We start from the raw sequence: 27,416 nt of genomic DNA on the forward strand, positions 1-27,416 counted from the left end.
TTCAGATATCAATGTGGCCTCTCCCGTTGCACAGCACAGGCCCTGGACGCACAGGCTCAGCGGCCATGGCTCACGGGCCCAGCTGCTCCGCTGCATGTGGGATCTTCCCAGACCAGGGCACAAACCTGCGTCCCCTGCATCGGCAGGCATACTCTCAACCACTGCGCCACCAGGGAAGCCCTCAATTTTTTAAAAATACATCAATTTCATCAATACATCAAATATAGAAAAGATTTCATTACAGAATCTTTTTTTGTTATATTATCAATGTATGTTATAATACTACTATAGAGATTTGTGAACCAAAAATAATAGAGAAAGTAAGTGGTACCCACAGTGGTATTTATATTTTCATTAAGATGATACAGTAAATATATCTTAAATACCCTAAATAGGCTCAGAATTCAATTTAGAATCCATAATAGTTGAAATATTAAATTCAATGAATCATATATATCCTTAAAGAAAATCTGGAGAAAAGCTATGTCTAGTTTCCTTTTTTTTTTTTTTTTTTGGGGGGGGGGGCAGTGTGCAGCTTGTGGGATCTTAGTTCCCTAACCAGGGATCGAACCTGTGCCCCCCTACAGTGGTAGCACAGAGTCCTAACCACTGGACTGCCAGGGAATTCCCTAATTTCCTGTTTTATATTACACAATTTAAAAAATGTTTTTATTCTGTGCCACCCTGATCCATTTCCAAATGAAAAAACTGATATAAATTATTAAGCCACTTCTCCCTCATGCTCCATGTTCCCTCAGGGTCTCCAATGCCTCCCCAGGAAAGTCTGCTGCCATGCAGCCTGGAAAGCATGGAGTAAACAAGCTCCTTAAGGACAAGCCGTAAGGCTCAGAGTAAGTTCTAGGGGTCCCAGTGCTTATGCCCTGTGGAGGAACCGTCTGCTCAGTTAAACATGAAAAGCACTGATGATGCAGCAAACGTGGCAGCTTAACAGCAGTTGCAGCCTCCGCCATTCTTATCACAATCCAAGTAGCTCAGAAGAGTAAGCAGCCCACAGGAGATTCAGAGGTTACTTCCTTGGGGGACCCAGTCCCAACCCAGAGCCGAAAGACAAACCATGCCAGCTTAACAATTTCTGTCTTCTCCTCTTTTTACTTGAATTTTCACCATAAATGCACCAATGCACACAACCAAGGTAAGTCAGGTTCTGAGTGTGGGCTATAGACCAATATTATTGGACCACCTGGGAACTTATTAGTAAGGCAAATTCTCATGCCCTACACCAGACCGACTGAATCAGAAGCCCTGGGTGCAGGGCCCCCGCAAGCTGTATTCAAACAAGTTGTCCAGGTTGAGTTTGGGAATCGCAGGCTTAGTCAAGTCTGCACCACTGAGTGGCTGTGATATTGGTGGAGCCAGGGAAACTCCAGCTGTTCAGACAGCACTGTGTACACCTGTGAATACTGAGGTTCCGTAAAGGCCCTCCGGAAAAGGAAGTCTGTGCTCAGGTGACTAAAGAGCCAATCTTTCCTAATATACTACAGATGAGGCTGGGATCCATGCACCTACTCTCCACAGCCATCCTACCTATTTTTGAAGCTGTGCTTTAGCATGCCTTTAAAAAGCTGAACATATCCATGAACCTCAATCTCAAAGAAGCAGACATCCTTTTACAGTCTTTAAGACAGAGAGGCAAAATGATCCAAAAAACTACTTGTATTAGGGTTTGTATTAAGGCTTAGAACTAGATCTAGGTCCTAAATTTAGCCCATTCAATGCCCAGAATATGGGATTAATCAGGGCAATCTAGGCTCAATTTGGGGAAAAAAAAAAAAAAAAAAAAGAACTGTATAATAAATGTTTTGGCTCTTACTGGATATTTTAAGAATTATTAAATCTAGATTACAAGTCTATGGGAGTTTTTAAAATACTACTCTATTTTCCTTGTGTTTTAAATTTTCATAATAAAAGGAAAACTTTAAAGTGAAAAAATAAATTAGTTGACAACTACTAAAGAAATGCAGTTTAAAATTCTATGAACATCTTCTAACGGTGGTAATGATTAAAATTTAAACCACATTCCCTTATCTTTAGCCAACAAATATGCCTTATATATAAAGATGGCTGGCAGGTGAAACAATCAGAAAGCTAAAACGTAGTAATCCGGTGATGGAAGCAAGGTGAAGAAGGGATACTTAGGTAGAGGGCAACAGGCTAGTATCACGTTTTCCTTAGCTCTCTCTACTTGTTATCACTTCTCCGCAGAACAGGCCATACACACCTACTGCTAAACATGCTATTCCCCTCCCTCCAACACACACACCCACACCCACCCCCCGAACACTCTCACCTTTATGATCTGTTCTGCCCAGAGACAATCCTGGACGAAGATTATGGCTGATAATCTGAGTTAAGTCTTCACGGCTTGTGCTTTGAGGGCACCATATTTCTGTAAAACGGTTTCTTAAGGCAGGAGACAGCTACAAAGAACACAAATTCTAATGTGAATTTAATACCTTATGAGGAAAGCCAGAAAACAAATCCTTTGAATGAATGCTGGCTGTGAATGTGGCAAGTAGCCAATGCTTCTTTTATCACCTCTACTACTGTCTATAATTCACTGAACACCTATTTGTGTGGCTCCTTCCACATGTCATCTCATTATCTCCACCATACTCCCTGAGCTCGTACTACCACCCCTTTCTTTATGATCATGGTAGAGAACTTCAAGGTCTTATAGAGTCCATGGTGCAAGAAGGATTTAGCCCCAGTAGATGACTCCCAAACCCCAACACTTTCCCCTAAGCAAAGGCCCTTCCCTTTACTTTCCCTTCAGCTACTTGACTGGTGGTTTGGAGAAAATAAACGCTATCTTCCCATGGGGGAGAGTTGTCTGAAGTAGAAGGAGAAAACTCTGATGTGGCTCAAAGGGAGTGAAATTGCAAACAGGTATATATTTACCTCTTGTATGACAAAGAACTGTTTAGTCCTCCAGTCTCAGGGCCTTTGCCCTCAGTCTGGATTCATCCTACCCTCCCCCTAGGTCAGATAACACCCGCTCACAAAAGTTCACCAACGATTTTCTTTTACTGGACAGATCAACTCCATCCTTCGCCTACCCGGTCTAGCACAGCAGGACCAGGAACAACGCCTGGACTCAGGAGCAGCTCAGCAAAGGCCCCAGGGGTGTGCATGTGCTGCTCAGCACCATCCCGGCTGAGGAGGACCATGGTTCCAGGATCCCACCTCCCTCTGCAACAAGGCAGGCAGAACCAAAAGCTAGCTTTCCCTTCGGTAAAAGCCGGCAATCTCTGTCTAAAAAAAAACTTAAGCTAACCTGACGGGCAAGTTAACACGTACAACCTTGAAATCAGATCTTTCTGTGCTATTTCCACGTGCCACAGAGCCTGTTTTCATACTTTGAAACTGTGGTGTATGTTATTTCTTCCCTTCGGTACATTTCCCAAAGCACAGTGATCATCTTTCTTCTTATGCTACTGAGGAAAATCAGGCCCTAAATATCATTTTCACATTTCAGGCAGCCACCAAGTTACCAAGAATCTTAATTGCTTTCACCCCCGATCAACCCGTTTCCGCTCATCACCCTGACCTACTACCACACTACCCTTTGCCTAACTTGAACACACCAGGGTCCCACACACAACGCAGACTTCTCCACTGAGAGGCTTCATGAGCCTGGAGGCCATGGGGCTTGGGGGACCCTCATACCACCTTCTGAAGAGAAGAAATCACCCTCACCCTTTCCTTTACCAACAGTCTGAGGGTGACCCACATAACCCGAGAGAACAGATACTCTCCACCTGCAAAACCAGGAAAGGATCCTGGCTGTGACTGCTTCGTTGTCACTTTAAGTCATTCATATCACCACTCTCGTGTTTAACAGAGTAGACTCTAGAAGCAGAACGTGGGAATAAACTTCAGTTTCAATTTTTCTCATCCATAAAACTAGCGTAATAACTTCCACACAGAGCTCTCATGAGACTTTGTTACCTTAACATATGTAAAAAGCCAGGCAAAGTGATTGAAATAATGAAATTTCAGGCACATACAAAAGGGAAATGTCAAATAAGGAAATGTTTTATCTGTCAGAATTATTCTTCAACCTTATAATGGCTCTCTCTGGATTTTTATCTTTTACTCAGTTTTTACCCAACATAAAATTCCAGACACGTTTTTACATACTGTATTTACGGGTACAGTGAGCTGAGGTCAAAAGGCAGAAAAAAATTATGCTTCAAGAACACAGTTTTACCTCCTTTTTCCCAAAGTCACCTCCGGGGTTCATGGTTGCCAAGATACGGAATTTCTTCCCAGCAGTCAACAGCTCTACCTCATTATCCTTGTCCTCTAGGTTGCCTTTCTCAGCTAATAACAGAGACTTTTCCACTTCGAGGACACTAGAAGAAAAATTGGAGAACGTGAGAATTAGAAAAGTCTTCTGTATTCTATTTTGTGGCGTTCAGTGGTCTCAAAAAGGAAAAAAAAAAAGTCATCTCCTTTGCTGAGCTTTCACTTTAGTTAATGGAACTAAGATTCCACAAGCCACACGGCGTGGCCACCCCCCAACTCCCCAGCCTCCCCCACACAAAGAAACAACCCCCCCACAAAAAAAAGAAAGAAAAAAAAATAACTTATTGAATTATACATTTAAAACAGGTACATTTCATGATATGTAAATTATACCTCGATAAAGAGAGAAACACAGGTAATTCATCAAGATTCACACTGATCTGAGGTTTTCAGTTTTGGGTTGTTTTTTTTTTCTTTTTGACCAGGCAGCTTGAGGGATCTTAGTTCCCCAACCAGGAAATGAACCAGGGCCCTCGGCAGTGAAAGTGAGGAGTCTAACCACTGGACTGCCGGGGAAGTCTCTGTTTCGTTTTATCCCCCCTGGCTTATTTCCATTTATTTTACTTTTAGTAATATACTTTTTTTTTTCTATCCCATGACTGAACACCTATTTTGAAGAAACAATGGTTTATTTGTTTTTCTAATCAAGTGACCAAGCTGCTGAATCTTAAGGTCTCAACAGATGCTGCATCTTACTATTTTCCTTGCACAAGAAGACTTATTTTGATTACTCTGGTAAATGGCAATTTTGCTTCTCCAGTGGTTCTTATTTGCCGGTCAGGACAGATGTCTGGTTCACACGGTGGCTACTGCTTTCAGGCAGTTTCTGTCAGGTGAGCCCTCATTTCTGGTATCTCATCAGGGATCTGTCCATCAGGACTTCTCTACGTGGTTGGCCAAGGTATCCTGCACTGGCTATCAGGGCTTCATTCTGTTGAACAGGATATTCCTGAAATCTCATTGATATTCTTCGTGTCATTTTTAAACATTTCTGGAAGCAATGTTCTGAGCAGGTGAGGTCACTTCAGGCTTTTACTTCTCTTGTCCTGAAGTCTTTCACACTGCAAAAAGCAGGTTTACCGTAGGCTTACTGTGTAGGTTTTGAGAAACTTCTTAAACTTTTTTATCTGATCAGATTTCAGTATTTGTGCAGCCATATTCTTTCAGTACGTTCATTAGTCACCTTTTCTGATGCATGAGTTTCCTTTCTGTTCTGGAAAAGCATCTTTGCTTGAATGTCTCCAGCAAAGCCTGATTTCTTACTCAAGCACATGCCCTCACATCCGACACCAGTATGTGGCTAGGGGTCTGCATGGCCAGCCAAGCCTGGTGTGGAGGGTTGGCGTCCTGGTCTGGGGTTTTGAGAGGCCTTACAGCTGTAACATCCAGGATTTTGATTCTAGTTCTTTGAAAAAAAAATTAAGATAATGGCTACATAATTTGCCTTAAAAAAGAATTTTAACTTGGGCTTGTTTGTTTTAGCCCTATCCTCCCATAGTCCCATCTTTCTGATTATTGACAGCTGAACAGAAAAACTAGGTCTCTTAAAGGAGACACTTGAGTGCTAAAGCCAAAAAAAGCAATAGCTCATCATCATTTTTAAACATTTACTGAATACAGTGTACCTATGAAGAACATTACTGTGCATACTGTGCACAAGAATTAATATCTATAAAATCCCGACCAGCAAAAGCATCAAACACAGGGTAGACCTCTTACACTCGTGTACCTGTTGAGTCTTTCCAGGACAGAGTCGTCGGCTAGGGAGATCTCATCCAAGAGGAAAAAGCTGTCCTCCTTCATGGCCAGAACCAGAGGCCCATCATGCCACTCAAAGAGTCTTGATGTGTCAATTTCTTCCTACAATTTGGAAAAGAAGAGGGTGAAATTAAAGGGCAGGTGGCTCCACAAGACAATACACATGTAGCTAGTGGGTGCCTGCTGGAGTTGCTCTGCAGAAAACAAAGATTGGAGAACATGGAACAGATATCGCATAACAGGATGCTTGTGGAGGTCCCTTGCAGACCAGTGAAAATCTGAAGATAAGATATGTATCAAACCTGTATGCCGCACCAGGAACAAAATCCCACACTTGACTCTGGCAGGGCCGACTGCCATTCTTTAAATGAACGTGTTATCATTTGCTCAGGACAAACCTTGTCATTTGGCTTCTGTCTCACGGGTCGCAACCCCCCCAAGAAGTCCGATGTCTCCATGTGTAAGTGGCAGTTGACTGAGTATAGCTTCTGCTTTGCCAAGGCCGCTAACACTTGACAGATGGTAGTCTTCCCACACCTGTTAAGAGATACACACCAGATTAACAGGGAGCATGAATTCCAAATACACACCCACAAACACCCCAGTCAACAAGAGAGGGGAGCTCTGGCCACAGACACTGCTGGCCAACACAGGGCGCCTGCCCCTTGGCTCAGGGGGCCCTTCCCCAAAACACAGCACCCTACCATGTCTCTTATCCAGAAGGGCACACACTACATGAACTCTTGAACTGAACCCTCAAAATGAGTTACTGTCTCCCCACTTTACCCAGTGTCTCCAACCAGCAGCACTGGTTCACCAAATTCCAACGCCCTTCCCACCAGCATCGCCAGTCTCCGCATGCCCTTGGTCCACACGACGTGGCTGAACTTAGACTCCAATGTGGATATCTGAGTAGACAATTTACCTATCAAAGGCAGAGTACATATTTAGGTTCTAATATGAATACAACTCAATTCATTCTCCTCTGGATGTGATGGCTTACTCACTCATCAATTTTAGGACATTTTCTTTGGAGAAGAGGGATTGAGGACACAATTTTTTCTTGAAATGCTTTTCAAGGACTTCTTGAATCACATCAACCTCCTCCTGCTTCCTGACTCGGCCTGCCAGAAGCATAAAACCTTGAAAAAAAAAAAAAAAAAAAAGAACTGTCAAGTGTCAATACCAAGGAACACTGATACTATGGAGCATTAGCTGCTGTGAAGAGGAAACCTGAAGAACTACTTTGGAAAACCAGGAGAACTTACTAAAACTAACTATATGCCTGCCCTCTGCCTTGGCAACGCGACTTCTAGGTAATCCAACACAAATGAACTCACGTGCACCAAATGACATTCAGGAATGTTCAGAGCAGCTTTCCTTTCTATAAGCTAAAAAGCAGAAATGACCCAAATGTCCATCAACAAGCGAACAGACAAACATATCACAGTATCTCCCATACAATGGATTACAACACAGTAATAATTTAAAAGGAATGAAGTCCTGATGTACAAAACAGCATGGCTGAATCTCACATTAGATTGAGTGAAAAGAAGCCAGACCCAAGAGTACATACTGCAAGATACTATTAGATGAAGCACAAGCTCAGGCAGAATCCATCACTGGTGACAGATGTCAGAGCAGCGATTATCTATCTCGCGGAGTTAAGGCTGGCAAGAGCCATGAAGCAATCTTCTGAGGTACTAGAAATATCCTAAATCTTTGCCGAGGTGGTGATTTGCCTGGATACCCGCATACGTAAAAATACATTAAGCTGCACACGAAATAACAGAGCACTTTACCTACTTTACTGTTACATTTTATGTTATACCTCGATAGAAAAAGTTTAAAAAAAGGGCTCCTCCCTGTGCTCTTTTCCAGCGAAGAGAAAATGTAACTCTCATGGGTTAGTTTTATTTCCTCCCCACGCTTAGTAACCACCCCGTTAACGACTCATCAAGACTTTTCAAATCAGAATATTCTGAAAGGCTTTCTATACCAGCACGGAGAGGAACATACAAATTCTTCCCATGGATTAAACCAATGTAAACAAACCCGAGTCTCAGATGACGTAACTACCTTCGCTCAGAACTCTGGTATTCCCCAACCCGTCAGTTTTGTGTACGTCTCTAAGGCGCAAGCATAGCTCTCCACGGTCACCACAATGCAGATAAAAGGTGCTCAAAGACCCCCACCAACCACCTGCCTAAACTCCTAAAGGCGTTATGTCCATATTCTGACTCCCACAGGTGGCCACCTGAAGCTAAGAGTGAGAAAACCTTAGCAACCAAAACATAACAGCACAGAGGCCTGCGGAAACAGGACCACTTACAACATCAGTTGGGACTTGAGGGAGAACGCCTCTGTTCCTGCAATGCCTAGTAAAATATATATACTGACCACAATTTGGGCAAGATTTGTTGTAATAACACAGCATGCATCTGCCCTAAGTCCACAGTTAGAGAGCATGTGCTGAGAGCATACCATCGTTGGCTAAGTGCTGCAACCAGTCATACTCTTTCTCCGTCTGCTCAGCCAATCTGTATCGCTCAGCCCATCGGAACAGGTCACGGAGGGTGATGAAGCCTTGCTTTCCAGCAAACACTGAAGAACCTCTGCGACAGGACTATGAAAGGACCAAAACAAAGGGAAAAGGGCAATGGCAAGCGCACAGTACAACTTACACAAAATTCCTGACAAATTTAAGCTCCATAAAAATGATTCATTCCACTAAGATGAATTTTTCTTAAATGTAAAGGGACTGCAATCATTTGAAGATAAGTGTTCAAACCCATGTGTAAGTAAAGAACATAACCAATAATGGAATTCCATCTCATATAACACATAGAAAACTATTACGAATAATAATACAAATAGTGGCAAACACACAGGAAAATTAATCCCACAGTGTGAGACCACAGTAGTTAAGAGTTGCAATTATTAGCTTTCTACGAAGTAATTTAACAGTGTATAATTCTGATTAAAAACCACTTTTGACCCCATAAAATAAATGGGATATTCTTGGGACTTCCCTGGTAGTGCAGTGGTTAAGACTCCACGCTCCCAATGCAGGGGGCCCGGGTTCAATCCCTCAGGGAACTAGATCCCCAGATGCATGCCGCAACTAAGAGTTTTTGCATGCCACAACTAAGGAGCCCACGACTGCAACTGAGGAGCCCATCTGCCGCAACAAATAAATAAATAATGAGTAAGTTCTGGGAAATCTTTAGAAAAGGGGGGGGAATACTCTTAAAAAAACAAACTGTAGCTTTGTAGAATTGAAAAGGGAGAGCCACACATAAAAGATCTCTTTAGTTATGTCCATTCAAGGATTACACCCATTCAAAAAACAAAAACTGCAGTTTGTTGATGCCAAATTCCAACCTAAGTAAAATGTTCCATATTATCCACAAGTAGGGAACTGCCATCACATATAATTATCAGAAAAATTTTAACATGGTATTAAATTGCCAATTTACAACCCCAAACCAAAAACTGGATATTAATGGGATGGGTTTTAAAGATAAGATCCTGACTCTGAAAAAAATAATAAATGGGTGGATGGGCTGTTTCTACCCCAGGAAGCCTCAGATTCTGATCACCAAATCTAATCAACACAGTCCATTTGACACTGAGTGATGGAGAGATGGAATACCTGAAGGTCCAGCATGACTTTAACCAACTTGCTGCAGTAGGAGGGTGGCAAGCTACACCGCTTGTGCAAGATTGTTTCCAACTCAGAACTAGGCAGTTCATCAAAGTGCAATTCCACAAATCGATTCCTGAAGGCTCTAGAAAGCATCTGGAAAACGCACAGAAACAACATGATACAAAGGATCTTTCCATTTAATTTCCAAAATGTAGGCTCTGCTATTCACCACTCAAAGAAAAATCTTTCAAAAGAGGTAAAAACATCTCAGTCTTACCAAGACGACTTTTCTACTCGATTCGGTAACAAACAGGAGTAAGGGGGCAAATGCTACACACCTTTCTGCCTCCGTAAAGTCCTGGGGGATTCTGGGTAGCAAAAAGCATGAAGCGAGGATGTGCTTTAACAACTTCTTGTGTTTCTGTTATGAGCAATTCACGGTTATCATCCAACAGTCTGTTCAGTGCCTCTAGCACATCGGTAGGGGCCAAATTTAACTCATCTAAAATAATCCAATAGCCCTTTCTCATAGCATCAATAAGAACACCTTAGAGGAAATACATACTGAAAATTAGTGCATAAATTAGTCCAAAGTTGTTTTTAATGTTACATACAAATCAACAAATCCTAGATCATTAAATTTCAAAGCAAATTATTCTCTGCAGCTAGTCACGTCCCCAAATAATTTGTGGTTTTGAGTATCAAGGAAGCATAATTTTCAATTAAAAATACTCCTTTTTATTTTACACAGAGGGGGAGCCAAAGCTGATGAACATTACATTTACAACTGACTTTTTCCCCTGAAGTCTACTTTCATTTAAGTCACCACATTCTCATCTATTCTCAGCTTCCCTCTGTTCAGTGCTTACCCCTCTTCTGATTCTCTAGGAAATGAAGTAGTTCAACTGCACTCTTCAAAACTAGGCGCCAGGACTTCCCTGGTGGCGCAGAGGTTAAGAATCCGCCTGCCAAGGCAGGGGACACGGGTTCCACCCCTGGTCTGGGAAGATCCCACATGCCGCGGAGCAACTAAGCCCGTGCACCACAACTACTGAAGCCCATGCACCTAGAGCCCGTGCTCCACAACAAGAGAAGCCACCGGAAAATGAGAAGCCCGCGCACTGCAGTGAAGAGTAGCCTCTGCAACCAGAGAAAGCCCGCGTGCAGCAACAAAGACCCAACACGGCCAATGATTAATTAATTAATTAATTAAAAATAAAACAAACAAACAAACAAAAAACCTAGGCCCCAGTCCTGTGTACAGCCAACAAGATTAGTCTGGCTCAAAGGAAGCTGGGGCCCTAACCATCACCCCTTAACCATTACATAGCTCAGGGAGAAAGAACAAACAGCTATTATGGCGTCCATCCATGTGCCTCAACTGGAAAGGATGAAGACTGCTTGAGGAGACCCAAGGAAGAGAATTATAACCTCACCTTCTTTAAACATGAGCTTCCCCGAGGAGTCGGATGTGTAACAACCAATGTACTCCTGAATATCCGTGTGCTCGTGGTTATTAATACGCACGCAGTGGTTACCAGTAGCTGCAGCCAGCCACCGTACCAGGCTTGTTTTACCCACTGATGTCTCTCCCTGAATCAGCACTGGATATGTTCTTTAAAGGATCAGCCAATGAAGCAATTAAAAGGAGAGGAAAAAAGACACAAACCAGAATTAAATCAGATAGCGTTTAAAAAAGAACAACTGTTAACATTTAACATCGTCATAAGAGAACGTTTTTATATACCTATGCACTACTAATGGAACGTTTCTTAAGCCCTGAGAAGTTTCTATGTAAAAATGGTTCCTCAGAAACTACTGAGGAAAGTAATTCCAGCCTCTCTTGCACTAGTGAGAAACAGTAAGCGGGAGTAACTGTTACTCCTTAACAAGTAATGGGTGATGAGTATCCATCAGCAAAATAGTAAAAAGCAACCTTAATGATGGCCAAAATAATCTGTGTCCATATTGCTCCCACCAAAGATACAACTAGAAACGATGTTTTGTGTCTGGAGGAAAGTGACAGGATTGACTTAGAAAATAATTATTCACTGAGCCAATGAATAACAATAGAGCCCTTTGAAAGTTCAGGAAGTAGGACTAGACTTTCAGCAATGCCTAGGCCGGTAAGACATCAGAGCAGTGTGAGAAAAGGTCCACACACCCTGCAGAGACCACTCGGACGATGTCCCTCAGGTTCAGCTTGACGGAAGACGTGAGGACGTACGTCTCATCTATCGTAGGTTCCTTGTCTCCCACCGAAATCCAGTAGCCTTCCACCTGGATAAGCCGACCTCCTTTTGGTTCTGGAATAGGCTGAAAAACACAAGAGTTAGAGAAATAACCCACAGACCCACGACAACTATAGCATTCTTTCAGAGAGGGGTGTAAAGTGGGAAAAAAAAAATGTCACCAAGAATGCTGCTTGTTCTGGATGCTTTCAACATTAAAACTCACAAATGAACATGAAAAAAAATTACTTTGAGGAAGGAGAACAAAATGGCGACATGTACTGGTTTTCAAATTCAGGTGGGGTTAGATAGATATGGGGGAAAACGTGAATGAAAATAATTTCTCAGATAGTTTATGACTCAGTTCTCTTCTCTCATCTACCAAACTTCCCACTCTAATAAAGTATTTTGGTCAAAAACATGTATTTCATATAAACCATATTCCCAAAACATGGCCGATGTTGTACTGGGGCGGGGAGAGGGGGGCGCTGTGCACTACTACGTTCTGGATCCCCTAGAAGACATTAAAATAAAAGCAACCCTCCGGAGAAACTAATTCATTAAGGATAATATTGTAGATGATGGCATAACCTTTTGAAGGTATGGTGGAAGTTAAGTTGATTTATACAAAACTGCCATTTTTATAGATAAAAAATGGTCAAATGGTGGTCAGATATACAGCTATAGAAAAGTGCTCTTCTAGAACATTTAGCCCCCTGACTTGAAGCCACAGTTGTAGGCACTGCTTTTAAGGACTTCTCAGTCGGGCAGAAGAGCAGTGAGAAAAAAGAACTGTTAAGCCACCATCATATATAACCATGAGGAAAGCATACAAAAAAATAAGTGGAGGGGAATGGTAATGGGATAATAATCAAAGCAAGCTTGAGTCTTTTCTAAATGTTTTCACACTTTACCAAAAGGATACATTCATGTGTTACTTGTATAATTTTTTAAAAGGAAAAAACATTGAATCCAAAGTACCCTCAATCTCAATGGCTCTTTCTTCCTAAAGAGCAAGCAATAGACACATAAACAAGTCAGTCTGTGAGCCAGTTTCACTCAGCCTCTTTCAATCCCATGTTATTCCGTAATTTCCTCTGTCAAACTGAAATGGTTACTGTGTATAACAGAAACAAGAAAGGGAAAGGGGAAAAAAAGCCCAACCATCAATCAGAAGGGGGGGTGTGCAGATAAACTGTGGTGCAAGCTTCTGATGAAATGTTATGTGACAATTAGAAAGCATGTCACTCACAGTGATCTGTGGTACAGACATAAAAATATATTCAGGATATAGTTAGGCTAAGAAAGGAAACTACAGAACATTCTTATGAGATGGTTTCATTTATATTACTTATATTAGATATATACAGGCAGACCTTGGAGATTTTCCAGATTTGATTCCAGACTGCGGCAATAAAGCAAATATCACAATAAAGCCAATATGGCAATAAAGCCAGTCACACAAATTTTTTGGTTTCTCAATGCATATGAAAGTTATGTTTACACTGTACTACAATCTATTAGGTGTGCAATAACATGTCTAAAGAAGATGTACATATCTTAATTTTAAAATGCTTTATTGCTAAAAAATGCTAACCATCAACTGACAACATAGGGTTGCCACAAATCTTCAATTTGTAAAAAACTGCAATATCTATGAAGTGCAATAAGGCAAACTGCAATAAAGTGAGGTATGCCTGTATTAGAATTTACCTTGATAAATCTACACACACACATATATTATAATTTTAATATATAAAAGATTTTTTAACTTTTAAATATATATATGTACACACACACACACACACACACACACACACACACACACACACACACACACACACGATTTAGATGGAAAGGACTATCTATAGGGTTTAAATCTCCAAAGATCAGGATCATCAGGAATTTTCACCACCTACGTTAAAATTTTGTGGAACAAACCGACAACTTTTATAATTAGAAACAAGTTTTGCAAAAACACCAAAACCAAAAACAAAACAGCTAACAACTTGATATTTCAGCCTTTCATTTAAGTCAAAAATCAAAAAAGAACCTACCTGCTTCAGCAGACTTTTAACATTGCCAGAAACAATGTGCTGACAAATGAGCTTCTGAACTATTGGGTGCGATGCCCTGTCAAGCTGTGTTAAGAAACTCAAACAAAAGCCCTAGAGAAAACACAAATACACGTTAACACTAGTTATTCTTCTGCAATAACAGGTCAACTTATTTCAGAAACAAAATTCAACCTCTAGGGTGGTGCTGGTGCCCAGAAAAACTTTTTTTTTTTAAAGAATATATTTTTTATTATTTATTTTACTTTATTTTAATTAATTAATTTATTTATTGGCTGCGTTGGGTCTTCGTTGCTGTTTGCAGGCTTTCTCTAGTTGCGGCAAGCAGGGGCTACTCTTCGTTGCAGTGCGTGGGCTTCTCACTGTGGTGGCTTCTCTTGTTGCGGAACACAGGCTTTAGGTGCGCGGACTTCAGTAATTGTGGCTCGCGTGCTCTAGAGCACAGGCTCAGTAGTTGTGGTGCACGGGCTTAGATGCTCCGCAGCATGTGGCACCTTCCTGGACCAGAGCTTGAACCCGTGTCCCCTGCACTGGCAGGTGGATTCTTAACCATTGCGCCACCAGGGAAGCCCGAGAACAACTTTTAAATGGGATACAATGGTAGAAAAAGGGCAGGGTAGTTCCGGTATGAAAAGTTCTGAGCTAATCTGACTAAACAGAAAACACTGGAAACCCTGGCAGGGGCATCCCCACTTGCTCCTTCCCCATGGTGTGCCTGCCCATCCACCAAGCTCCCAATCAAACACAGACTGTACAAAGACCTCATAGAGTGAGCGCTGGATGTTGCCACACGGATTGGAGGCTGCAAATCGCAGGGCCCTACAGAGAGTCCGAAGGCTGTAGTGAGGTCTGTGGCCGGTCCCATCCACCAATTTTGTCCCAGACTCCTTCCGCACAGCTGTATAGAACCTACAAAGAGGAGGCAGTTCAAAAGATTTATTTTATTAACTAATAAGCCTTACTATTTTGCTGTTGTTCCCATTTCTCTACAAAAGGACCAAAAGGCATTTTTATAGATTAGATGGCCAAGCTTACATACAACTTGAGCATCAAAAATAATAAAATGAGTATTGATCAATTTCCCTTAGGATGCAAAGAGGAGAATGGTGAGATGTGTCTGATTTTTAAGGGAATGGTAGTGAGATATGAGAGGCCCTTAGCAAGAATATACTGAATCCAAACACAGGGTTCCAAAGTCGGCTTTAATATGAGTGTCAAATGAAGTCCCTGTGTAATCTCTAATGGTGATGGGTAAGCACACAGGAAACAAAAGTCATGGTGTTTTAAAAGAAAGTCTACAGATACGGTTATAATCAACAATGACAAAATGTTACAAAGCACGATGATATGGTGACCATTTCTACTTTCATTACCACATAATTTAGAAGTCCAGAAGATGACAAGATGGAAGAAGTTTCAGACTGAAACGTCAAGTGCAAATCTCAAAAGTTCATGAAGGGCTTCCCCGCCTGGTGGTGCAGTGGTTAAGAATCCGCCTGCCAATGCAGGGGACACGGGTTCAAGCCCTGGTCCAGGAAGATCCCACATGCCGCAGAGCAACTAAACCCATGCGCCACAACTACTGAGCCTGTGCTCTAGAGCCCGTGAGCCACAAATGCTGAGCCCACATGCCACAACTACTGAAGCCCACATGCCCAGAGCCTGTGCCCGCAACAAGAGAAGCCACCGCAATGAGAAGCCTGCGCGCCGCAATGAAGAGTAGACCCCGCTCGCCGCAACTAGAGAAAGCCCAATACACAGCACCAAAGACCCAAAGTAGCCAAAAAAAAAAAATTCATTAAATTCATGATCACATGCCACAAGATCAAGTATAACCAAACATGTGTCAGAGATGAAACCCAAGGGACTTCCCTGGTGGCGCAGTGGATAAGACTCCGCACTCCCAATGCAGGGGTCCCAGGTTCAATATCTGGTCAGGGAACTAAATCCCACATGCATGCAGCAACCAAGAGTTCACATGCCACAACTAAAGAGCCCACCTGCCACAAGTAAGACCCAGTGCAACCAAATAAAGAGATGAAACCCAAGTTCTCGCCCAAATGAGATCTGTCTTCCCTCTTTGCAATCTAGCTAGACATTCTTTCTTTTGTAGACAGACTCTACATTCAAGAAGTAGGTTTTTATATATGGAACATGCACCTCTTGTACTATCAGCGTTTTATAAGAGCCACACTGCTTTATCTCCAGCTTTTTGAACTTTAACTACACATATTTATGCTTTTGTCTAAATATTCTTGGCTAACAAAAAGTGCTCTGATTTTAAAATGTGGTGTGACAAACCACTCTAAAGCCCTCTGACAAATGCCTCTTTGACTAACCTATTTAAAACCGGGTTCCAAGTTTTATTTTCTAACCAGCATTTTGCTTTATATGTTCTTTTTCTTCACTTATCACAACCAAAAATAACAGTATTTACTGATTATCTTCACCTGTAGAATTAAAGCTCCATGAAAAGAACCAAGATTGTCTGTTTTATTTATAGCTGTATCCCTAGCATCTGAGCCACTCAATAACTATTTGTTAAAAAAAAAAAAAAAAAGGAAAAAAGCACAAAAAGCAAAATAAAACACTAATATGATCCAACTTCAAAATCTTTACATATTGTATCTTGTTTTAGACGACACAGATAAAATCAACTAAGTGACGTGCCCTAGATGACAGACTTAGTTTCTGACAGAGCCAGCACTAGAACCCAGGGTGTATGATACAAAAGATTGTACCCTTTCCACAAGGCATACAAAAAGAGGAATGAAACTCAAATTAAAGCACCAAGCGATATAACCACTCTATACTTCATTCAGCTAAGACTCTAACAATTCCAAACCGGCCTCAATCAATTATATCCACCTTCCCCCCTCTACATTCCACAAAGCTAATGCGCAAATTGCAAAAAGTAGGATTTCACCAAGGCAGATCAAAATACGAGCCATTTATATCTCCTCAAGGGATTCAAACTCTTAGCTGTGAATAAAGAAGTAATTAGGAGCGTTATCTAATTGTTTACATGTTGTCATAGGTATCGACAATACATATTCTCATAAGCTCTCTATGTAGTTTCCTTAGGAAAATCCAAGGGAGTCCATAAGGTTCCAACATTAAAATAAAATCTAAATAATCCTTCCATCAGTCTTCTCTCGTTAGAAGCAAAAAAGAAGAAAACAGTATATGTGCATGAGGTACACATTTTTATGCTCAGAGGAAAAGTTTATAAAGAGAAACCAGAAAGAACCCACGTTATGATTCCTTGCACCGTGGTCCTGTTCACACTCAAGCCTTTTAGATAATCCACAATAAGGATCTGTAAGTCTTCTTTACTTTCCAATTCTTCTACATAAAGTTCTGTGAACCTGTTAAGACAATTATTATTCTATAATAACCATTTTTGAGGAAGTTAATACAGCTATTCTGACAATACAAAAACACAAGACAGAAATTATATAAGCTCATTTTACCTGCTTATAATATGAATTATGAAGGCCTTTGAACTTGAGATACAGATTGAGCATAATCAAATAGAAGATAATGTAACCGTTACCAAAAATCTACCATTACTACTTCTAAGAAAGTCAAACAGTCCTTGCAAAAACAGTTACAAAAATAAGACTTTATTTATCCTCATTTTCAGAAGGTGTTTTTGATTACAACTATATGTAACAACAAGTACATGCAACAATAACAAAAAAGCCTCCTCACTATCAAAAATTAATAGTTGTAGCAAAGGAAAATACATACTTGTGGTTGATAAAATTTTCCTAAAAAGCTTTTACTACTTTTATAATGTGGGAGAAGATCTAGTAAAGTTTTAACACTATTTTAAAACTCAGATTCAGCAAAAGGTTACCAACAATAAACAAGGTCATTTATCTTTTTTTAAACATCTTTATTGGAGTATAATTGCTTTACAGTGGTATGTTTGTGCTTTATAACAAAATGAATCAGCTATACGTATACATATATCCCCGTATTTCCTCCCTCTTGCATCTCCCTCCCACCCTCCCTATCCCACCCCTCCAGGTGGTCACAAAGCACCGAGCTGATCTCCCTGTGCTATGCGGCTGCTTCCCACTAGCTATCTATTTTACGTTTGGTGGTGTATATATGTCCATGCCACTCTCTCACTTCCTCCCAGCTTACCCTTCCCCCTCCCCATGTCCTCCAGTCCATTCTCTATGTCTGCGTCTTTATTCCTGTCCTGCCCTTAGGTTCTTCAAGGTCACTTATCTTTTCCCAAATGCTACATACATAAAACATCTTGTTCATGTCAGTCCGTGCTTAATGATGAAAACTGAAACTTAAATGTTCTTTTACAAATCATTAGTCTCATCCAAGTGGACTCTGCCTAAAATGCACTTACGTTGTTATATGATATACTATTATTTCGTTGTGTGAAGGTTCTCTAATAGCTAATAGCTAAAAGGCTATCTGAAAGAGGAAAGATTTTTGTTTTCAACAATATCCATGAGCCATTAAATGTCATACGAACAACCCAAAGGAAAAAATCTCCCAGTGTTCTGGAGTTTTCTACAATCCTACCACCTATAGAAAGAAGAAGACTACTACAAGTAAAAAGACCCTCTAGCAGCAGTCAATAAATTTCAAGCATTGTTATGAGGGTTGGTTACGTTAATACTACCAATCAATAAATAAAGAGAACTTAATTTTAAAAACAGCTCCAGGAACCAAGCCATGTCCCCTTACCTGTTTCTTATTCCTGGTGGGAGATTTCTTTTGCCCACATCAGTTGCTGGATTCATACACGCAAATAAACGGAAATCCGGATGACGAACCAGAGGTTCTGTTAAAAGAAAACTATAAATTCTCAACAACTTGTAACAGTAAGTGATCAGGGGAAGACTAACTCCACTGAACCCCAGGGTGAACCACTAGGCCTCAAGGCTCAGCAAGGTTGGTACTGGCTGCTCAACCATCCTTGCCTTTTCTCAAACCCCAATAAAATCAGTTTCCAGATCTATGTACACAACGTAATCTTACAAACTGCCATCCCACCATCTCTTATGGTGTGGTTGTTCATGCTATTTATGTTTCATCACCTATTCGCCAGCACATACACTGTCACTGAGTGTGGGTGCCGCCTTATTACCCACTACCCAAATGCCTTGACAAATTATCTTATTCTTTTCATTCCCTAAATCACCTAACAATTTGCAAAAAATTACTACCTACAGAATAAATAAATCACACTGGGAGGCCTATGTAATCTACCTAACCAAAAGAATATTACTTTTTTAAAAGAACATTTATTTATCTATTTATCTATTTATTTAGGGTGCCCCGGGTCTTAGTTGCAACATGCAGACTCAGTCACAGCATGCTGGATCTAGTTCCCCAACCTGGGATCCAAGCCAGGCCCCCTGCATTGGGAGTATGGAGTCTTACCCACTGGACCACCAGGGAAGTCCCAAGAATATTACTTTAAAGAGGCTAAAAGGCTTCGCATCAAGTCAAACCCCAAGGGGATCAAGTGCTACCTGTGTCTCCTCGATCCAGCAACACCAGAGAACCAGAGGAACCTTCAAGTAAACCACTCAGACATTCTAATGTTTCTGGAGCAGCCAGATTAATCTCATCCAACAAGATCCACTCTCCTTTCTTTACAGCCTGAGCTAATGTACCCTAGAAGATGAAGTAAAATGTTAAGGGTCCATTTCAAACACAAACACACTCACCAAGAACAGTTATGTGAGCAGGGTTAGAAGCAGAGGCAAGGGCAAACCACTACCTGATGAGCTTACACCTTAATGCCAAATGGCTGCCAGCTGGTTGCCAGAGTTAAGGTCAAGTTAACTTTTTTTCAAATATCCAAAAGGGTCAAGGGAATCTCTCTGAGCCTAACGATGTGATGCAATAAACTAGACCATCCCATTACATGGATGGTAAGGCAAATAATAACTTACAATGTATTCAGATGTTTAAACGTAACCAAATGGTTATTAAAAAGACCCAAAATAAATACAGGGTCAGGTTATGAGTATACCAAGAAAAGATAAATGACTAAATCAAGACTGTATAGTGGTTGTAATTCAGAGCCTTTCACAGTTGCTGAAGAATATCAAGATGAATCTTTCCTCATCTCTACTGATTTGATCTCAAGTTCTATTTCCAAAAGCAATGAACTGACAATCCACTCAAGTGACACAACATCAGAAACTTAATAGTTTACTATTATTAAACTGCTTTATGCTTCCATTTTCATGGTGATCCTAACAAAGAACCTTCTATAAATAAAACTGAAAAAAAATAAAATGGAACAAACGTATTAAAATCCAGTGTAATGTCAAGTCATGAAATAGGTATAAACCCTATTTTGAGAGCACTTGACATTTTCATTGCTTATTTTAGAAACAATCATATTAAGCACTGATGACTAAATTTCCCACAACAATGGATATATGGTTGAGGGACTTTCTCTCCTACTAAGACACATCTCAAGTAAGATTCCTACACCTCCCTTATAGTGTGGTCTGAAGAGTGCCACAGAAACAATTTCCTTTAATAAAAATATAAAAAGCTTAAGTCACAAACATTTAACTAAGTTGATCCTGCAAGGTCACAGGAGAGAAAACAGTAGAGCTACCCATGCAATGGAATAACAAATGTATCCTAACAGAAATGGACCCAAATCTATTCTCTCTCTCTCTCTCTCTCTCTCTCTCTCACACACACACACACACACACACACACACACACACACACACAGCTATGAAACAATAAAAAAAATTCACTAGTTGTTCTCAACTGCATCTTTAAAAATTGTAATGATGGTGTTCACCAAGACTTTATAATTTCTATAAAGGACATTAAAAAAAATCTTCCCCCCAAAGAATTATTTCATTGAGTGTTTACTGTCTTAAACAAAAGCCCTAAAATGTCAATATGAAGAGAATGTAACACAGTAGCCTCCTTAAACTTCCATTTTGCTTCAAATCAACGTTCCCTTAACCTAAACAACCAAAGCAAAATACCTCTACAAATGCAAACAAGAGGGTATTTTCAGTCATTTTCATCTGTTGTTGGGCATGGTTGAGTCTAAGACCAAATGCTTCCCACTTCTCTTTTAGTAGTGACCCTAGAGAAAAATAAAGACAAGAATTTAACATACACTTTGAGTTGTAACATATATAACTTAAAAAAACACACAATTAACATAACACCCACAAAAATCACATCTTAGAAGTATAAAAAATTAAGCCCAAACACTTACCTGATGCCAACCATGTGCAGCCACTATACTAATCAGTTCGTTTATATGCATACATATTGGTTAACTCGTTTATCCTCACAACAACCCTTTGAAGTAGGTACTCTTATTCCCACTTTATAGATGGGGAAGAAGATAACTAAGACACCAAAAGCCCCACTCGCTGTGGAATCCAGTTTTCTGGAAGTAACCTCTTCTTCCAAGCACATGTGACTTACTAACCACTAAGTGGTACTGTACATCAACATCAGCGACCACCTGTTTTGATGGAAATCTTGACTAGAGTCACAGGAGCAGCAATACTTCAAAATTAGTCTGCCTCAAGTCCTAGAAAGCTCCAATGTGTATTGCTTCATTCTTCCCCCAAACTCTTCTCTTAATTCTGCTAATTAAACTTCAGCCTCATGCCCTCCCACTGGCAGCCTGGGTCACATTCTTACCGGTCTCACTCTCTTTTCCATCCTTGTTGACAGCTGACTTGTGCACATGTTGCATTAGTCTGAGGAGATCATGCCACCGTTTCTGCCTGTAACAGGTCTGAATGTGTCCCAAGAATGTAAAGTTTTGCTTCCTGGAAAATGTCTGAGCAAAGAGTTCCTCAAATGCCTCCCGTAAGGGTAGCCAAATAAGCTTATGGTCCACTGGTTTGTAACTGAAACAAAAGGTAAATATGTGATTCACAAACTTCTAAAGCTAACAGAAGTTGGAAAGTATGCCTTAGAAAACAGGAATAGGTGTAAGATTTCTTCTAATCAAAATCAGAAATAATACCAAAATACTTAACATAAATCTATGTTAAAGTTTTAAATTATAATCTATTTTCTCCACTCCAAGTGTTAGAAGCACCTATATACTAAAGGTAGAAACTAGTATTAGGGCTTCCCTGGTGGCGCAGTGGTTGAGAGTCCGCCTGCCGATGCAGGGGATACGGGTTTGTGCCCCGGTCCGGGAAGATCCCACATGCCGCGGTGCGGCTGGGCCCGTGAGCCGTGGCCGCTGAGCCTGCGCTCCGCAATGGGAGAGGCCATAACAGGGAGAGGCCCGCGTACCGCAAACAAACAAACAAACAAAAACAAAAAAAACCTAGTTATTAGATAAACAAACTATGAACAAATTTGAAATTCCAAACTGGGCAGTGAAAGGCATGTCACTGATTTTACTAACATATTTAAATAAACATCATGTATATTTGATGATAAACCATATTCTATTAAGATTGACCAAAAGGTTTTTGAAACATTTTAGAAGCAAAATATAATGTCTGAAACTGACTTATTCAAGCATCTTAAGTTAAGAACTTACTTGAACAGCACGCCTTGTCAATGGAGGGTGGGGAGACTACTCCCAAAGAGATTCAAAATTGGGCGGTGGGGGGGACAGTAAAAAAAAAAAAATCTTAAGACATTGCAATGGTTTGTGACCTTCCAAGGCTCAACTTTTTTTATTTCTCAGCATTTAGAGTCTCTCCTATTTCTTAGCATTTTATTTTTCTGGTTGGGGAATTAGGGAATTAATTCATTTAAATTAAAATTTAATTTAATATTAGGGAGGTTAATAATGTATAGAGTCAAGAAGCACTGCTCTAGCTAAATTTAAAAGAAGTTGCCCAAGCAGCACTAATCATTCCTGGAAGATCCTCAAGTATACAATTTTCTGTGGCCCAGGATACTAAATACTACAATTCAAGGATGACGACATAAATTTTGTTTCTAAGAAATATAATTTGAGAACTGAAACAATACCAAAATATGTTTCAGAACAGTCAAGCACAATTGGATAACTCATGGATACTATTTACTCACCAGCCTGTGAGAAGGAACAATGAGGATGAGTGAAACCCAGTGCCCTGATACTGAGCATCTATATGGAAGATTCTGATTCCAGAGACAGAAAGCATGAGAACTTCACAAACTCAATATCGCTTCCCAGTAAGCACTAACCCATTAATTAGTAAAGACGTTTCTTTACTCCATTTATTCATCTGAGATTTACTGAGCACCTGCTAGAGTTCAGCACTGAGTAAATGAGACCCACCACGTCCTGCCCCTCTGCAGCTTACAATCTAACCAAAGAGACAATAGGGGAATACACCTACTAGTATAAAATATCAAGTAGCGGGCTTCCCTGGTGGCGCAGTGGTTGAGGGTCCGCCTGACGATGCGGGGGATGCGGGTTCGTGCCCCGGTCCGGGAGGATCCCGCGTGCCGCGGAGCGGCTGGGCCCGTGAGCCATGGCCGCTGAGCGTGTGCGTCCGGAGCCTGTGCCCCGCAACGGGAGAGGCCGCAACAGTGAGAGGCCCGCATACCACAAAAAAAAAAAAAAAAAAAAAAAAAAAAAATCAAGTAGCAAGTGCTATGACTGGATGAAGTGAAAGGAGAGTGGCTGAAAGAAGAACTGGTACTTTGACTATGATAGTCAGAAGAGGCTCTGCTAAAGATGGGAATTTGAAGGAAATCAAACAAGGGTTAGGCTAAGCAAATATCCCTGGGCAGCAGGGGAGGCCACAGAGGAAATATCAACACAGAGCAGAGCTAAAGGAAGGAGACAGAGACGTGCCGCGGCCAGGTGATGAAGGGTTTGGAGTACATTCCACATGGACTGAGAAGTCAGTGGAAGGATCTGAGGAAGAGAGTGATGAGATCTGATCCCACTACAAAAGGATCATTGTAATACTAAATGAAAGAGAGACTGTGGGGAGGGTCAGAGTAGAAGCAAAGATGAGAGCCCTGCACTGGATCAGGCAGAGGATGATGAACCACAATGACAACAGGAGAATTGCTAAGAAATTAAACACACACGTTATTTAAATAAAAGAGCTAGTCTTAAAGATGACCGAATAGATGGACCCAAAGCTAACTGAGGCAGCAGAGTAATGACTGGAGAACGGAGATGATCAAAACAGACTGCCTGAGTTCAAGTCATGGACTAACCATTACCTTGAACAAGGCACTTAATGCCTGTGAGCCTCAGGTCCCCTAAGTGTAAATGGGGATAATCAACAGGTAGTTAAGAAGGCTAAGTGACTGAACACAGATAAAGACTCAAAATAGTACCTGGCACAGGAGTGCCATTTAAGAGTTACCCGTGACAACTATTACCACTAGTTACCTGGCTCAGTGAATTGAATTCATGAAAGAAATGGCTTTACATTTCAAATTAGACTGAGCTCCTTGAGAAAAAATTTTGTTCATTTAAAGCTGAAAGCATAGTGGCTGGAACGGTTAAGTTGTCGTATGTTTCAAGTGATGAATAAATGAACAAACATACATACACCTTTCTGAAAAGAAAAATAAATAAATAGAAATAAACTGTAACACAAATACTCAATGGAAACTAACCTGCCACAGGGAGAACTCATGAAATCAAACCACAAACCATTATAGACCAGGGTTTCCTTGATGTCTTTTGCAGAGAAAACATGCCTCAGGAGCAACCTAAAGGTCAAGGGGGGAGGGAGGCCTAGAACACCTGGGCCTCACGGAGAGTCACTCAGGGTCTACCTGTTACATACACGATACATGGAGACCACATACAAGAGTTCACTAGAAAATGGCTAGAAACGAAAGAAAATGACTCTCCAAAATTATCATACATGAAAGAACATGAAGTGTAAAAGAGACACAAAACAGTGCATGCTGAGTAACTGAAAAGGTAAATGGTTCACTTCATTTGGGGTCAGGATTCTGAGTTTGAAAGCATGCACTTCTGCCCTGCAATCTCCTGTGCAGTTTCCTTTATGGATGTTTCCATGGGTGGCTTAGAGGAGGACACAGGTTAGCTGTTTTATTTCTATTTCTACGAGATCTTTAATTTTCTCCCATTTTCTCTTTCCTTCATCGTTAACTTCTCCAAGGATACCTCCTCTTCTCTATTTATCTGTTTCTCCCTCAGAGGCTACCCCTCCCAGTCCCATTCCCTATAGTCAGTGATGTGAACCTGTGTTCTGTGTTTTGCCATTTGATGGTAGACTTTCCTTTTCTGGAACGATTTTTACCTGCTTCATCTAAGTCCTCTGTATCTTCTACTCTTTTCTACAGAGTCTCATAAGCTCTCTCTACCCCAACTCTGTCAGAATTTGCTTTACTTCTCTACTTACAGGTAATCTGAAGGTCTATGTGCTGTCTATCAGAAACCTACTTTAAATCGAATGACAACTGAGTTAAAAGTTAAATGAGGGAAAAAGATATACCACACTAACACTAATCAAAAATTAAGGGGGTACGTATGCAAACAAAGATCAGAAGGCAATCTGCAGTAATGCAATTTAAGAGCCTAATGGCCTTGAAGGCTTCACTTTTATAACATATATTTATCTTTAATTATAGTTTTTTAAAAAACCAATCTAAAGGATCCAGATTTGCAAACCAGACTAATTAGGACTACAAATTTCTTTTATTATATTTTAACCATAGTATTTGATAAATGCAAAATATGTTTAATGTAAGTTACAAAACACAGAACTAGTCTCATAGTTAGATGAAACTACCCACACATTTTTCCCAAAAGAGAAATATTAGCCCTTCTTTATCCCACCTCCCTATCTGCTCCTTTGTTTTCTACTCCCTTGCCTTTATTTTTTTTTCCTTTTTTTCTTTTTTCCCTTGTCTTTTTAAAATCATTTTTGGTCTTCCAATTGTACACACAAGGGTTCTTAAGCAAAGGAGTCATTCATACATCGATAATATATATTAAAAGATGCGATTTACACACCACTTGCCAACAATACAAAAGAACAGAAAACAAGGCATACTTCCAACTATACAAAAATTGAAACGTATGTAAGTTTTCTTTTTTCTTTTTTGCGGTACACGGGTCTCTCACTGCTGTGGCCTCTCCCATCACAGAGCACAGGCTCCGGACGCGCAGGCCCAGTGGCCATGGCCCACGGGCCCAGCCGCTCTGCGGCACGTGGGATCTTCCCAGACCGGGGCACGAACCCACGTCCCCTGCATCGGCAGGCGGACTCTCAACCACTGCGCCACCAGGGAAACCCTGTAAGTTTTCTTTTGATAACTGATGCTAACCTACTAACAAGGACAAATGGATATATATTTTTTTCACCAAGTTGGCGCCAAAATAAAATTCCAGTTAACAAATTCTGATTTCAACCTTTTTGTATTATTAATTGAATCAAGGAACAATGTGTACTCACTACATTTAAAACTACTTGCAACAGGTGACATAACACTACAAATTCTTAGAAGAGACAGATCCAGTGCATGTTCAATTAGTACAAGATTAATGCCATTTGTGTTAGGGATACTTAACAGTAGGATATTACTAAAGACATAGATAGATGCAGAATAGAGAGAAATACACAGTAGTATAGACATGCCTAGTTAAGTAACAAATTCCATATATTAATAAGAACACACTGCAAGTGCCACAATGAGGGAATGGGGAGATTAAGTGTCAATTAACTGAACAGAAGTAAAACGAAAACAAGGTAGAAAGACCACTGGGAAAAAATAAAGTCAAAGTAGAATTACAGTAAAGAGAAGTAAGCCTCAGCTAACGGATTCAAAGACAGAATATAAATTTAAAATACATAATTAGTGGCATGTGTAGAGCAGAACAGAAGTAATAGGTCGGGACGGTAAGAAAATGAGAAGCACCAAAGGAAGCAGGATTCCAAAGTAGCACTCTATCCAGGGCAGGAAGGGATATGAGACAAGGAAAGAGTGATAGTAAAAATAATGCTACAGCATAATGTGGTCCTCAGAAAACAGTAAATAAAGAGTATTCTTGCAGATATCACAAAGAGCAAAAAGGACAATACATTGTATTATCTTATGCCTTTAAGAGTTTGTGTAAGCAACTGCTTAGAGTTAATGGGACAGACCCTAGTAGGGTTCAACAGAAGGTATGCCAATAGCAGCCATCGCTTTTACAGCCTTCAGCACAGACTAAGATTAGATTGTTCATGAAACCAACATATTCAAAACCACAAATAAGGAAGACGGGCATTTTACTGACCACAGTGGAGCGCCATGAGCCAAGTCCCATTTAACAAAGTGGAGGCTACTTAATGTTTCAAAGATAATCAAACTGCAGGAGAGCCTAGCTTGAAGGCAGTATATGAGTCTAGAACATGGGCTTCAGATAAATGACTGCACATACAAACATTACTTGAT

General features: G+C 40.6%; 1 protein-coding gene and 1 pseudogene across 5 annotated transcripts in view; both read right to left on the minus strand.

The window, feature by feature from the left end:
* MDN1 (midasin AAA ATPase 1) overlaps window positions 1-27,416 on the minus strand; it is a 153,657-nt gene that overhangs the window by 85,360 nt on the left and 40,881 nt on the right. For all 5 annotated transcript variants that reach the window (XM_059083214.2, XM_067011467.1, XM_067011468.1 and 2 more), the window contains 18 exons: window positions 21,723-21,934; window positions 21,047-21,150; window positions 19,553-19,697; window positions 18,762-18,858; window positions 17,297-17,410; window positions 14,804-14,951; window positions 14,025-14,135; window positions 11,901-12,052; window positions 11,173-11,351; window positions 10,075-10,283; window positions 9,743-9,889; window positions 8,572-8,713; window positions 7,095-7,229; window positions 6,874-7,012; window positions 6,486-6,624; window positions 6,059-6,189; window positions 4,232-4,376; window positions 2,309-2,438 (listed from right to left, as the gene is read on the minus strand). In XM_059083214.2, coding sequence (XP_058939197.1) covers window positions 2,309-2,438; window positions 4,232-4,376; window positions 6,059-6,189; window positions 6,486-6,624; window positions 6,874-7,012; window positions 7,095-7,229; window positions 8,572-8,713; window positions 9,743-9,889; window positions 10,075-10,283; window positions 11,173-11,351; window positions 11,901-12,052; window positions 14,025-14,135; window positions 14,804-14,951; window positions 17,297-17,410; window positions 18,762-18,858; window positions 19,553-19,697; window positions 21,047-21,150; window positions 21,723-21,934 — 2,579 coding nt within the window. The remainder of the gene's footprint in view (window positions 1-2,308; window positions 2,439-4,231; window positions 4,377-6,058; window positions 6,190-6,485; window positions 6,625-6,873; window positions 7,013-7,094; window positions 7,230-8,571; window positions 8,714-9,742; window positions 9,890-10,074; window positions 10,284-11,172; window positions 11,352-11,900; window positions 12,053-14,024; window positions 14,136-14,803; window positions 14,952-17,296; window positions 17,411-18,761; window positions 18,859-19,552; window positions 19,698-21,046; window positions 21,151-21,722; window positions 21,935-27,416) is intronic.
* Window positions 5,171-5,486, minus strand: LOC131767861 (mitochondrial import inner membrane translocase subunit Tim9 pseudogene; annotated as a pseudogene).

The sequence above is a fragment of the Kogia breviceps genome, chromosome 13 (assembly GCF_026419965.1).
Source record: "Kogia breviceps isolate mKogBre1 chromosome 13, mKogBre1 haplotype 1, whole genome shotgun sequence".
NCBI classification, from domain to species: Eukaryota; Metazoa; Chordata; class Mammalia; order Artiodactyla; family Physeteridae; genus Kogia; species Kogia breviceps.